At 47.1% G+C, this 14144-nt stretch overlaps 2 protein-coding genes and 1 long non-coding RNA gene across 5 annotated transcripts; 1 reads left to right on the forward strand and 2 right to left on the reverse strand.

Moving 5' to 3' along the window:
• Positions 1-18: 18 nt before the first annotated feature.
• On the reverse strand, positions 19-2835 carry LOC130520356 (stathmin-4-like). 2 transcript variants are annotated; one of them, XM_057024074.1, is made up of 6 exons: positions 2722-2835; positions 2178-2323; positions 1791-1883; positions 1467-1675; positions 1014-1172; positions 19-859 (listed from the first exon to the last, which is right to left on the reverse strand). In XM_057024074.1, exons 2-6 carry the CDS (start codon positions 2188-2190, stop codon positions 851-853), a joined length of 483 nt encoding a protein of 160 aa, XP_056880054.1. In that variant the 5' UTR covers positions 2191-2323; positions 2722-2835; the 3' UTR covers positions 19-850. The 2 variants fall into 2 exon arrangements, with proteins under 2 accessions (XP_056880054.1, XP_056880046.1); XM_057024066.1 differs by having other exon boundaries at positions 2178-2216; positions 2722-2781.
• A 395-nt stretch (positions 2836-3230) lies between these two features.
• On the forward strand, positions 3231-7652 carry LOC130520506 (uncharacterized). The gene is made up of 2 exons (XR_008948886.1): positions 3231-3853; positions 6160-7652. It is a non-coding gene; the product is annotated as an uncharacterized LOC130520506 (long non-coding RNA).
• On the reverse strand, positions 4637-7936 carry gpn1 (GPN-loop GTPase 1). Of its 2 annotated transcripts, none has more exons than XM_057023735.1 (13): positions 7730-7936; positions 7117-7210; positions 6878-6984; positions 6730-6767; positions 6446-6524; positions 6214-6308; positions 5984-6029; positions 5769-5915; positions 5617-5699; positions 5487-5526; positions 5324-5414; positions 5140-5244; positions 4637-5062 (listed from the first exon to the last, which is right to left on the reverse strand). In XM_057023735.1, exons 1-13 carry the CDS (start codon positions 7907-7909, stop codon positions 4956-4958), a joined length of 1212 nt encoding a protein of 403 aa, XP_056879715.1. In that variant the 5' UTR covers positions 7910-7936; the 3' UTR covers positions 4637-4955. The 2 variants fall into 2 exon arrangements, with proteins under 2 accessions (XP_056879715.1, XP_056879713.1); XM_057023733.1 differs by having other exon boundaries at positions 5140-5247.
• Positions 7937-14144: the final 6208 nt, after the last annotated feature.

Raw genomic sequence — 14144 nt, forward strand, 5'->3', positions numbered from 1 at the left:
ATAAAACAAACAAGCATAAAAGAGTCATTGTTTTATTCTCCAGTTGAAAATATAGTAATTTCTGTACAGTTATTGTCATCCTCCTCCTGTCCTTTCTTCACAACATCATTTACACACACACACACACACACACACACACGCTTGAATAGAGCTAGCATTATTCACTTAGCTGTAATTTGTTGACGCAGCATCACACACGTTTCGTTTGCAGCCATGTCACAAACATCGACAGCAGGAAATTCGGCTTCACGCCACTGAAAAGCTAACGTGCTAATTTTCCCACGCAGTGTTTTGAATTTGGTAACATCAAAGAGAATCTAGGAAGTCCGTGAGTTCAAAGGTTTATCTTTTTGGGGGGTTTCTTGTCCCAGTTTGGTGCGTTTTTGTCTGTTTTTGTCTCTTTGTGATTTAAAGCCACGCGTGTCCTGGGGTGGATCCTGGGGTGGATCCTTCGCTCCTGTGACACAGGTTCAAGGAGAACCTGACGCTGATGAAACCGTCCAGAAGGTGCTGCTTCAAGTGGAGACCAGGTGAGGAATCAGTCATGGATGACTCATGTTAAACACCGTTGTGGGACGAAAATGCAGTGAAAACACTTTGGCTCCGTTGGCATGGTAACGGAAAGTAAAACTCCCATCAGCTCCCATGTGATGAATCAAATGGCAGCTTTTTTTCTTTTCTTTTTTTTTTACATCCAAGAGAGTTTTTATGATGAAGAAGAAAGTCTCGGTCCTCCAATTTCTTCTTCTCTCTTTTCAGAGTCGCTTTGTGTCGGAGCGGCGCCGAGTGACGACTCAACCCTCCAAAAACTGCCTCTGAGTGAATTTCAGCTTGTGTTGTGATCAGGCCATCAGGACACCTGTGAGCAGAAGGAGTGGGCAGTTAGCAGGCTTGCTAGCACACGCTAGCTAACACAGCAGAAAACTTCCTGATCCTCCACAATTTGGTCACATAAAATAACAAAATAAGGAAAACCAACATGTCGTCCCACGCTTCCGCCTCTTCTTCCTCACCTCCACACTCTGCAGCTCCTCCTCCTCCTGCGGTGCCTTCAAGGGCATCTGTAGGCGCTCACTGTCGCTGCAGCGCTCTTTGGTCAAAGCTTTCTGGGCCACTTCTCGCTCGTGCTCCCGTCGCTCGGCTAAATGCTTCAGAAGCTCTGCTTCCTGACACTAGAGGGCGACAACAGCAGGAGTGAAACCACAAAATACAAAATAAAACATACAAAACAAGATGCTGGAATTGAAGAATTCAATACTGGAATAAAAAAAGAAACTCCTGGGATTCTAATTTGTCATCTCTTTCTTTCTAAATCTAGTAAAAAAACAAAAAAAGCCCTCTGTAGTCATGGAAACAGCCTGTTTCCCTTTGTTGCATATAAATGATTTGATATAAACACTGCTCAACAAACATGTCTCAAATGATTAGTCAATCGAATCTTTCTTTTCCTTAGAGGTTCCACACACCTTCCTTCTCTCGTGGGCAGCATCCAGCTTCTTCTGGATTTCCTCCAAAGAGGGTTTTTGGCGAGGGGGTGTGGTCACCTTCAGGTCAGGGCTGCCATCAAAGGTAGGTGGTTTTAAGATGACTTCAAAGGCGTGTCCACTGGGACGCTTACTCAGCTCGATCACCTCCATGTCACGGATATCGCACAGGTTCAGATCCACGACAACCGCTGCCAAATGAGCCAGAGGAACCGCCAGTCAGAGGAAACCTTCACCATGATGTCATCAACAGGATGCTGCTGACATCGCGATGACGTCACTGCATCGCACGACAGCTGTGCTCACCTTCCTTCTTGTCAGCGGAGTCTCGGAGCTCAGGGAGGATGCACGAACAGAAGAGAGACACCAGGGGGAGCTCTCGCATCTTCTGTCTGTAAACTGCAGGAAGAGCCAGAACATCAACAGATCAGTCGGTATGTCAGCAGGACCGGTTAGAACTTCAGCAGTATCAGTCGCATCATCAACAGGATCAGGCAGAACATTAATGGGATCAGTCAGAAGATCGACAGGATCAGTCAGAGCATCAGAAGCAACAGTCAGAAGGAACAGACAGCACCAGCATGATGGGTCAGAACATTCAGGAATCAGTCAGAAGATCAACAGGATCAGTCAGAAGATCAACAGGATCAGTCAGAACATGCATCATTCAGAACAATCAGAAGAGTTTTGTACCTTCCAGGGTCATGGTTGCTGGTGAGGTAGTGTCAGATCCTGAGGACACAGAGAACAATCTTCAGTGAGACCTACAGAAGGTTTTCAGAATGAAGATCCAGCTGCAGATCTGAGCCTGACAGACTAAGCTCCGAGAGAACCTTCGGCTACAGAAGGAAGAGGAGGAGAACGTGGGGGTGTGGATGAGTGGAGGCGCTGAGAAAACACTTGTTTACTGAAAAATATGCATCTATACGCTGTCGTTTGACCACCGAATCACCAAGCAGGTGTAGGAGCATGTACTTGTGTGTGTGTGTGTGGTGTGTGCGTGTGTGCGTGTGTGTATGGGGAAAGCAATGATGTCATTGCTGCTGGTTAGCGCATCACCTGCAGAGTTGAGCTGCAGCACTAAAATTACCAAAACGACAGAAAGAAAACTGCTGCTGCACGACACAACAGTGCTCTTAAAAGCAACAAAAATACCATTGTGTGTATATGTGTGTGTGTGTGTGTGTGTGTGTGTGTGTGTGTGTGTGTGTGTGTGTGTGTGTGCGTGAACACTCACCCTGCAGTCTTCTCCTTTGCTCTCTCTGCTCACACTGAAGCTGCAGCACAGAAGCATCAGCACTAACAGCAGCTGCTGCATGACATCATCCAGCAGGTCTCTGATTGGCTACCACTGAGACTGGGCTCTGATTGGTCCCAGCGAAAATGTGTGTGTGTGTGTGTGTGTGTGTGTTCACCAACAGAAATGTGCTAATATGAACAGGAGTTCCATCAAACATCAGATGAACAGGTTTAACTGGTTTTACTGGTCAGCGTGACGTGGATCTCTGATAAAGGCTTGATGGTGATGATGTCACTGCAAACATGTGACACATAAATGTAACAAATTATAAACGCACATGATATAATGACCCTAAAAACAGCCCACGGATTAGCATACATTAGCATCTGGAAATGAAAGAATCACCTTTTAAAGATTTTCAGGTGTTTTTGGCTTTAGATTAATTGTTTTACATTCTGAGATTAAACCACAAACTCAGCACTGAGACATTGATGCAAGAGTCTGATCGTGTTTCTGGGGAGATTCTGGAATTTAGAGAGGGCAATAAATCACTATAATTTGCCTTTGTGTGCATACATACGTGCACACAAACGTGCTAGAAATATGTAAATGACCCATTTTATCACCAAACATGTTGGGCTTTGTCTTAAATTAGTGCTATAAATCAATGTCATGCCTGAATTTCCATCATAATTCTGGAAACTACAGTTCCCATCATGCACCAGAGCAGAACACAGTGTCCTGACACACCACCTCCACAGAACCAGATGATGTCATGCAGCTGCAGTGTGTGTGTGTGTGTGTTGGGAGATGAGCGAGAGGCTGCAGCAGCAAGCAGAAAATTCTCCATCTCAACTGATGATGTCACCTGCAGCCAATCAGCTGCCAGAACACCATTGTGTGTGTGTGTGTGTGTGTGTGTGTGTGGATGCAGCAGGGTGCCTGTGTGTGTGCAGCACACCGATGTGTTTTTAGGTGAGATGTGGTGTGGGCGGGGCTAACATGGAAGAGTGGCGACCAGAAGTTTAACTGGAAGCGATGACATCACGTCTGGGTTCGGGCAATGATGTCAGCGACAAGGTCACCACATGAGCCATCTGCAGAAGTTAGATTAGAGCAACATGCACAGGTATGAAACCAGCACACACACACACACACACACACACACACACACACCACACACACACACACACACACACACACACACACACACACACACGTTGGTGGTTGCTCTTCTGTCCAGGAGTGGGTGAGCACACGACTGTGTAAACAGAGGCTGCCAGTTGAGACCAGTTGAGACCAGTTCAGAGGTGTGGGCGCCTCACGACTGCCGGCAGTCGTGAGGCGCGTTCGCGTTGGCGAGCCGTCGTGACTGAGAGCGTCTGTCTGAGCTCGCCCACTGAGCAGGAGAGCGAGCGTGATCTCACACGGCTCCCCCGTGGTCGCCTGATATCAGCAGCGCTGCTGCTCCACCCGTCCAACCATCCGCCATCTGTCCTCCCAGTCAGAGGTTTACTGGTCCATACTGGACCTGAGCCGATCCGGTTCGGCTGCATCCGTCTGTCAGGTGGAGATGAGACCTGAACAATCTGACATTCAGGATCCTGGATGTGAGAAATGAGTCAGCTGCTCTTTCAGCATTCATCCGGATCTGAGCGAGCGTGTAGGCGACGGGCGAGACGATTCATTCAGCCTTCACACAGCGAGATATATATATTTCATATTCCTCCTTTTCCTGCTCACGCCTCGTCACAGTTTCAGTTTTTGGTATTAATGTCCAAAAACCCTCAAATGAAATGTAACAAACATAAAACCTGCACTGTGTCACACATCCAAACTCCAGCCAGTTAGCCTGATGCTAGCACGATGCTAACGACAACAGCACCTTTGCAAATCACAGACGCAAAACAACTTTAGAGTAAAAAGATCTTTTTTTTATTTTGCAGGTGATTAAAAAGTATTTTACCACTTTCACAACAAAACAGAAAAGATGATTTTTTTATATAAAAATATAACTTTTTTATCTTATGGGGGAGAAAGAACATTTCCGATAAGTTAACCCGTGTACGTGTGTTTCTTGTTGTGGCCCTTCATTTCCACACAGCAGCGATTTCATCCGTAACCTCAGGTGATGATCCTGCTGATGAAGAGGCCTCAGCTCAAAACACTTGGAGAAAAGAAAAAAAATCAGAGATGGTTCCAGCTCCACTGCTCTATCCCAACAGGAAATGCTAACAGCCGTCAGGCGGCGCGCACTTCCTGTTTCGGATCTGAACTGCTTCTTTCCTGGCAGTCAGGAAGTTCCCAAAAGCGTCCCTCTCTTTACTCTCCTCTGTCGCTGGAAAACAAAGCGGATTAACCTTTTAGGCTCCTCATAAAACTATCGAACATGCGTTTGTTTGTTTGTTTCCTCACCTTTATGGTCGACGTCATCTGTGTCACTGTCTGACGCCGCCTCCTCTTCGTCGTCACGGTTACCCCGGGTCATGATGAAGTCGCTGGGTCCAGCCACGTCGGCTTCTTCTGCCGACAGGAAGTCAGCCACACAACCAATAAATACGTCTGAAATCTGACAACCTCCGATCACAGCGATCCATACCTGTCAGAGCTGTGGTTGCCATGTCAACGGCTCCCAGGTCTTTCCTGAGTCGCTCCAGCTGCTCCTGCTGCTTCCTGTTCTGAGCCTCCACCTGTCATACAGGAAGTGAGTAGGAGCATGGCGGCACACACCTGTGCAGGTGCACACCCTCACATACACGTACCAGCTCTTTACGGAGTCTCTCGTACTCGGGGCGATAATCCCTGTGACGGGAGGAAGTGGACAGAATGTTGGCATGGAAACGGGGCAGGGCTCAGTATTTAGGTCACAGTTTGATTGACACATCGACTCACCGCTCGTACTCCTGGGCAGCGTCCTCCACCTGAACGAACAGCTTGTCTAATCCACTTCCTGTGACGGCAGACACGCCCACCACCTGCAGAACACGCTGCTGTGTTGACCATCATCCTTTCTAAGAACCCTCCTCCAACAGTAGCCAACGTACCCTCAGGTTTGCGTAGAACTCATCCAGCACCAGGCTCATGGAGCGCGTCAGGTTGCTCACATATGAGGTCTCCTGGTTCAGGGCGTCCTGGAACACCTCGAAGTCCTGCATCCATTCCACCGCAAAGCTGTGGTCGATGATGTCAGTCTGTAGCACCAGCACAGGTCAGGGGAGGAGGGTTCAGAGGTCAACAGGCAGACAGGAAGTGAGCTCACCTTGTTCATGACCACGATGAAAGGAAGTTTGGTCTTGTAGAGGATACTGATGGGGAGAAAACAGGGAAAACTCCAGTTAGCTCAGAGAGAAGCTGGTGAAGTTGGTCTGCGATCATTTATTTTCATTTGCAAATGACTGAAATTTGAAAATAAAAAAAGATTTCTGATCATCACAGCACTGGAGGACAGAAAACCCGGTGGCCCCTGAGGACTGGGCTCCGAGGACGCACCTGCAGGCATACAGCATGTTGGACATGAAGGTGACGGGGTTGACACTACGGGACGTGTCCATCACATAGATGACAACGCAGGGGAAGGACGACGCCTGAAGAAAAGACAAACAGGCTGCAGCAGAGACTCATCTGAAGAGAACTGAAGTTCTATCCAACACTGCAGCCAGCCACCAGGGGGCACCATCTACCTTCCTGACTGTCAGCGTCTGTAGACTGTGTGTGGACCTACCAGGGCCTCCGTGATGATGGTCCCTGATGCAGACCAAGTAAAGACTTCAATCTGACCCGGGGTGTCAATCAGCACATACCTGTGGGTTCAGGTCAGGTAGAACATCAAATTTCCAGCAGGAGGCAGCAAATCCCCCTGGAGCTGAACTACTTCCTGTCAACTCTCACCAGTGACGACACAGCTGGTTTCACACTAACCAAAGGTGTTTAAATACCAGCTAACCTGAACGCAACAGCGCAACACAATGAGATTATCTGCAGGATTCAGTAGTTAATGATGCTGACCTGTGGTTCTGTTGCTTCTTCTCTATGAACTGCATCACCTGCAGGACACACACACTTTAAATAACCTGCATTATGGGGACAGGGCACATCCTGTTCTCTCCCTGCTGACTTAAATCTACTTTCCTCCTAGCTGGTCAGAGTGAGTCACCTGATCAAAGCGGGTGGCAAACAGGTTGAGGGAGGTCACGATGCCCCCGTTGGGTCCGAGGCCGTACTGTTTCATCACCTCCTTGTAGTTGACCGTGTCCCTGATATCTGGAGGACAGAGGACAGAAAGAAGAACTGAATCCTCCCCAACAAGCGCTAATTTTTGCTGATAAAATAATATTGGAGATTATGAAACCAACGCCACTAAAACAGCAAACGGGTCCAAACGTCGGTCCTCACCGATGTTGGCAGGGAACGGTACTTCATGGACGGCAGGGTCCAGGTTGATGACGTAGGGTGGAGATTTGACAGAGTGAAGGTGAGCCGTCAGTCTCTGCAGGACAGACAAAAAACCTGTCAACTTCAGTCTTCTGCTGGTACAACAAGAAAAGAGCAGCACGAATGGTGTTTGGAGCAAAATGGAATGTTTGAGTAGGAATTATTTCATTCCAGTCCCATATTATTTAATACCACACAGTCCTTCACATCTTTTAAACCCCCGCTGAAAACACCAATGTATGTCAAATAATAAATTCTACTTTAATTACAGACTCTTGCGCAGAAAACCAAAACAACAGTTGCAGAAAAACTCTATTAAACGGGAAGGAACCTTGAGCAGGACCAGGCTGGACACACACCTGATGATGGACAGATGGACCTAGAAATGTCTTTATGTCGTGAATTGGACTACGAGGACTTGAAAATGTTAAATTGACAGGTTGAAGTTCATTATAACTAATATAAACCAGTTACAAGTTATCTGTTTTCTCCAGAAATCACCTCCGTGTCGTTTTGTTGACATCCGACAGAGCCTCGCGCAGTTAGCTACCGTTAGCTGCCGTAGCTGCCTCACCTGAACAAAGGTGGTTTTCCCGGAGCCTGCCATGCCCAACACGATCAGACACACAGGCTTATCCCGGGCAGCAGCAGCGGCACCAGCGGCCGGGGGAATGCCGTCTGTCCCCGCAGCTGAAGCCTCCGGAAGGTCCGTCACAACCTGCGCAGCATCGACACGCCGAGTCGGAGCCGCCATGTTGTCTTGAATTACGACTGAGCTGGTTGCCGTAGAGGCGCCGGTACTGTCGCGAAACTGTCGTAGACGTAAAGCGCAGTGAATGAAGGTGAAAAAGCAACCGCCAGAGGGCAGCAGTTAACAATCGGAGGGAATCACAGACGTATAATTTCACGTATAAATTTATTCACGATTTCAAAAGTAGATGAGAGTAGGCCTATTTCTGGTTACAGCGCAGTTGTCATAGCAATGACTGCACCTTATTATGTAAATCACAGGTACCTTTATGCAGAAACTATAGAATATGTTGTGGAATATTACTGAATGCCAAGCACAAATGATTTAAAGGTCTGAGGTGAATTTAGCATATTTCACGTTGTGAGGTCTCATATTTGGTGATAAAATGAGTTTTACAGTGATGATACAGCAACGTTGACATTATCTGTCCACTGTGTGTCACCACACGCTCGTTATCATTAGTATTTGGTTCGATATCGATATTTTCAGGAACTGCTCGATTATTTCACAGTCTTCTGTGAGTGTTGCTCGGGAAACACATCTTTCATTTCAAAAGGCACATTTTAAAGCTTTTTTGAAAAAATGAATATCTCAGCGAGAACATGCTAATGCGGTGTTCCTCTTCTTCCTCCTTTTACTCCCTCTTCATCTCCAGGACATAACAATTGTATACTTACATTGATTAGTTGAAGAAATTAAAAGTAGTTATGAATTGGATTTGGAAATGTTGTGCTCGCCTGTGTGTGCTTCCTGCTGACTGATGTGAATACTAATATTTGTTAATTAACAGCTAATTTCTCGCTCCATTGATCCCCCTAGAGGATCAATGAGCTCCGGGAATCCCCAACATCACGTATGTGTGCAGACTCGTGTTCGCTGCCATGAGGAAACAATCGTTCCACCGGGATGAGAAGGTAAAATCCTCCGTTATCAGGTGTGTTGCTCCTCACCTGTAGCAGCGAGCGTGCGCTTCACACTCTGATTGTGCGCTGGTAATCAATTATTGGTTAATCACCCGATCAATCTTCTTGCAGGTCACATCTTCTCCCACTTGCTGCCATTTTTCTCTCAAAAACATTTAAGTGGGCTTTCTTGCCCGGAGGTCAAAGGTCAAGTGCATTTCCGCAGCGAGGTCGTCCCATGACCCGTGTGTCCTGAACCCAGAGGCCGGATCACTGGATCCTTTCCGATTTCTCAGAAATGGGAGAGATTTTCTTCAGCTGTTTCTGGAGCTCCGCCCTCTTTACACATCCATATGATGAGTGGGTGTGGCTTCCTGCCCTGGCGACCCATCCCTGAATAATGCTCATCGCCATGGTAACAACTGTCCATTTGAATTTGATTTGATTTAGAGCAATGCCGAGTCAATCCCCAAATTCCAAACATCGGGACCATGCTGCTATCATGGCTAAAGCTACCAAAGGTTAACGTGGGCGGTTTTGGAACGACAATGCTCCAAATCCGAAGACAAACAGTGAGACACACACTCACGCAGTCACACACACACGCAGCTCAATTAAAATTGAGGAAATCCAATTATTGTTCGGCAGCGCTAACTGGAGCTGGGACTTTTGGTGTTTCCGATAGCGATGTTTGCCGGGGGATTAGCGTCCGGCTCCCATTAGAGCTGTTAGCTCCTCTTGATGTAGCATGCTAGGCAGGTGCTGGTTCAGTCCTCTATAAACTCACATTGCTGCTGCTGCTGTTGGCTTTTGAAACAATTTTAAGTTAGTTCTTTGTTATTTGTGTTTGTCTTGTAGCTAGCTTGTTGTTTTTGCTGCCGCCTGGGAAACATTTCATCCCTCGCGTTCCAAGGTTATGTTCAGCAACAAAGAGGAGCGCCGATGTTGGCGGAGCTGCTTTAAAAGAGCTGAAAACAGCTTCCTCACATCTGCCAGCTCCCACAATCCTTCGGTTGGATTTATAAGAGTAATGTGGATGTTAAACGGGGTTTTTTCCTGGTTCTTCAGCATCTTTAAACAGTTTCTTTGGTCGGTTTCCGTTCCCTCATTTTTTTTTAATAATAATTCGTCTCCTTTAATTTTATTTTTTCAACCGATTTTCCTGACTTTTTTGTTGTTAGCTGTAGCACAACACACCTGGACGGCCGTCAGGTAGAAGCATTTCTTCAGCCTGTAAAACCCTCTCATTACGGTCTTTGGGGTCTTTAATGAGTCGTTAATGTTGCCGTGGTTCTTTCAGCTCCATCTGAACAATTCTTCACGAAAACACTGATGAGCCTGCAGTGCACCCTGGGTAATTAGGCGACTCCTCCTCCTGGCTTTTAATGAAGCAGATTAGCAGCTGGACGCTTCATTAGCCACCACAGGAAACATCGCGTCTCATCAGCATCTGATGGCGCCGTGATGAATCACCGTCACAGAAATGATTCATTTCCCGAAATTTAGCACCAGGAAACGCGATTTCATCTTCCGCCCGACGCTGAACCGACCCGCTGGGAAACACCAACACCCAAAACAGCAAAACCAGTTTCTACAACTGGTCGCTAACAAACAACAAACAAATGTCCCCCAAAGCTTCTGTTGATGCTAAAAGGCTAAAGCTGCTCAGCACCTGCCCGTGGAGCCGCCATCAACCCAACGCTGACAACAACCGTTAAATCATCGGAGCTGCAGCGGAATCATTCGGTATTCCGGCGTGACGTTCCGCTGTCACAGATTTTCGTATTTAACGGTTCTGTCTGTGGCGATAACGGAGGCGTCGCGCGGGTCGGCGTGCTGCGGCTGCAGATAAGAACCTGTGGAAGACAAAGGTCAAAGTGTGAGGAGGAGGAGGAGAGATGAAGGATGAAAGACGTCACAGATTAAAGGGGGGGGGGGTGATTCAGGATCAGACATGACCGGACAGACCTGGGAAAACCTCCCGGAAAACGTGCGCGTCTTTGAACGTCGTCAGATTATCTGAGGAACGAGAAAGTTTTAATGGTCGTCGCTAAATAAAGCGAGATTGTGTCAAAGGCAAATTGGTTTTGGGTAATTAAGCGTAGCTGTTGCGTTCGCGGGCGCTCCGAATGGAATCTGGCAGATTAGGAGACTTTTCCGAGGATTTGTCTGACAGGGCGGCGGTGGGAGATAACGAGACTTAAACAATCAGAGTAAATGTTGACAGATGGGGACGTGGTTGGCATCAAACATCGCTCGCAGCCTCAGAAGTTCAGATATTTAGATTAGATCAACTTGTTTCATGTGTTTAAGAACCGTGGAGGCAGAAGAAGCTTTTTCAATCACAGTCCAGCTGCTAGCTGCGCTAACTTTAGCTTAAACAAACCTTCATTTTCCAGAAGATTCCACTGGGTCGTTACACCGTTAGCACCATCGCTGCACTGGTTTCCAGTTAGCGTTAGCTTGAAAGGTCCCCACTCCTCCACAAACTCCTCCGTATACACACAGTCAGAGGACCGAGGTCAGCTGGTCGGCCTCCATTTCTGGATTAGGTCCTGCTCCAGTTCGCGCGTCTGACCGAGGAACATTTGAAGCTGTGTGTTTTTCTGAGGCTGTGGCTGAAAGAGGAAAAGTTGTTGTTAACTTCAGGCTCTTTCTCAGATTTTTCCCGCCCACGTGCTCGTCAACGAGAGCAGAGCGTTCCAAAGTTCTCTGGAGACGTTCCTTTTCTTGGGAATCTGCAGGAGATCGCAGACATTCACGAAGAAGCTGGATCTGGAACCTGGGATCAGGTCTCTGTGAAACAGGAACCTTTCCTCAGCTGAAGAACCTTCACTTACCTCTGAAATGTTCTGTATTCTCTGACTGGAGTGGGAACATCTGAGTGTGGCTCCAGTGGAGATTGAGATGACCTTTGACCTTACTAGGGTCATTCAGACTCCGGTCACCATTGATTTAATTCTGCATGCAGTTCTCCAGGTTCTGGACTATCTTAAGGCTGCTACAGAGAACCACAGCGAGGACCTTCTGTGTCCCTGACATCAGCTGGTTGAGCTCCAACCAGGACCTTCAGAAGAAAAAACCCAAAAATAAAAGGATCCCCGAGGGGTTCTGGTGTGACAAGAAAGACCCCACATGAACGTCCAGAGATGTTCTGCTTTCCAATGATTGGTCAGACCTTCAGCAGGAACCTGTGATGGTTCCACCCCCCATCGTGTCTTTGGAGGTGAATCCACAAGTCTTCTCTGGGAACATGCAGAACAAACTGCTTCTGTTCAGGGTGGAGACCAAGGAAGGGGTAAAGGAACATGTTCTCCAACATGTTCTCCAACATGTTCTCCAACATGTTCTCCACAGAAAACCCACGAAATCACCAGAGTATAAAAGAATGGGAGCAAATATCAGCGATGGGTCTGAGCCTGAACTGGGACAGAGAGGGTAAATGGGCTGGTGATACTGGGACATCTTGGAAGGTGTCTTTCATTAAAACGTTGATCTCACACTCTAAATATAAACAGTGTGTGTGTGTGTGTGTGTGTGTGTGTGTGTGTGTGTGTGTGTGTGTGTGTGTGTGTGTGTGTTTCCTGAGGGATACCATGGAGGAACGTGTGTTTGTCAGAGCTCTTTGTGGAGGCGGTTCTTGTGGTTTGTTTGATTACTGAGCGACAGGAAGCTCTGGAGAGATCTACCTCAGGTTTTCAAGGTCGTCAGCGTTAGCATTAGCATTTTAAACACTGGCTGCTGAGAGGAGCGAGGGAGCGGCGCCGGTGGCAGAGACGGCAGAAGAACAGAGGTTTACTTGTGTCATTTGTCTCCGTCGCAAACGTGAACAGTTATTTTTAGCTTGTCAGCTAATATTTGAGCGTGTTTTTAGTTCTCTTCCACTTGTCTGAGCATGAACACAGACTGACTCTGATCTGGAGTCAGAGGGAAACATCAAGTTCTAATGATGCTCGCAAATATCACCTGGTGCCCCTGTTTGTTTCGCCTGCTTTTATATTTTGTTTTCCAATGGACATATAAATAAAGTTCAAATTGAAAAGGATGTATAATCAGAGTTAATTGATTTCTCACTATGAAACAGTCAAATCCTGCTTAGTTAAGTTAAGCTAACTTATTAGCTAAGCTAAGTTATTGATACATGATTATTTATGAACTGGAAGGTGATATCAGGCCCAACTGGAGGATGAGGGAACCTTCTCCGACACAAAAACCTAATTTTTTGATTCCCCAGCATTATCAACAACATAATGACCTCTGATTACTTTATTATATAGTAATAATTTGCATGTTTCATCTTGGTGGGCCGTACTGTAGCCACCCACCAGGGGTCAATGTAGATCTCCTCGGAAACGCACGTCTAATCGAGTCACGAGAGATTATGTTCGTTGCTGCTAGCAGCTCGTAGCCTCCGGTTTTCATTCCACTGATCCAGTGAGAACACATCCAGCCAATATGTGCCACAGCTAGCTAACATCTGCTATGTTTGTATCAGCTAACTGCAAGTAGCATCGTCCTTAGCCAAGCTCTACTGCGATGAGCTAACATTTGCTCAATTTTTGAAGAAGAAATTTTACGACCCTGAAGAGGTTTAAAGTGTCCCGGTTTAAAACAGAATAAACACCCGCTGTCGTCATCACGCATGACCAGAGCTTATTTTCCTGTTAATCGCTACATGCTAGCCTCACAGCTGCCTTAGCGGAAGCTGCGGGGAAACAGAAACTAAAAACCAAAAGAGCCGAAGCCACTCCGCCGCGCCGCCGCTCGCCTGCGTCAACACTGCATAATTGACATTGTTCTGCCCCCACATCACTTTTTATCTTTCCATTTTCAAGCAGAAGCGCTGACAGGACATAATAACGGGTTGTGATTGAGCAGATATTATCTCCCCTGCAGGTCAGAGAACTGACAGCTCTTAAAACACAGCCAGACTGAAATTATCCCATCAGGAAAGTCAGGCTGAACAAAGATCTGCTGCTCAGAGTTGTTGTTCTGGCTCCTGCAGCTCCAGATAACCTTTCCTTCTATATAGTTTTAATCTACCATTTGGTCGCTGCTAGCTGTTCCGCACTTCTTCTCCTGCGAGTGTCACAGCTGCTGGAGCTCCTTCTGCTGCTGGTGACCTTTGTCTGACGACGCCGGGGTCGTCCGAGGCCCATCTGGACTCTGCTGAAATGAGGTGTAAGGAGAGGCTGATGGGGAAAGTGACTCAGCCCTTATTGGAGGATCAGATGAATAATCAGGAGCAGCCAGTTGGGACGAGGTCGTTTTCAGAAGAAACAAATTCAAAGTCACCGACGGAGGACGCGGGAAAAGTTCCTAGATCTTCAAAAGAG

This window comes from Takifugu flavidus, chromosome 2, assembly GCF_003711565.1.
Source record: "Takifugu flavidus isolate HTHZ2018 chromosome 2, ASM371156v2, whole genome shotgun sequence".
In the NCBI taxonomy this organism is placed as follows: domain Eukaryota; kingdom Metazoa; phylum Chordata; class Actinopteri; order Tetraodontiformes; family Tetraodontidae; genus Takifugu; species Takifugu flavidus.

Bases quoted from the DNA above. Each gene is read 5' to 3' on its own strand.
- LOC130520356 (XM_057024074.1), bottom strand. The intron at 1,676-1,790 runs GTGAGCACAGCT...CTCATTTGGCAG, and splicing joins CTCCGCTGACAAGAAGGAAG to CGGTTGTCGTGGATCTGAAC. The intron at 1,173-1,466 runs GTGTGTGGAACC...GTCGCCCTCTAG, and splicing joins CTGCCCACGAGAGAAGGAAG to TGTCAGGAAGCAGAGCTTCT.
- gpn1 (XM_057023733.1), bottom strand. From the start codon at position 7,909: ATGGCGGCTCCGACTCGGCGTGTCGATGCTGCGCAGGTTGTGACGGAC. The intron at 5,700-5,768 runs GTACGTTGGCTA...CGTGTTCTGCAG, and splicing joins AGTTCTACGCAAACCTGAGG to GTGGTGGGCGTGTCTGCCGT. The intron at 5,415-5,486 runs GTACGTGTATGT...CCTGTATGACAG, and splicing joins AGAGACTCCGTAAAGAGCTG to GTGGAGGCTCAGAACAGGAA.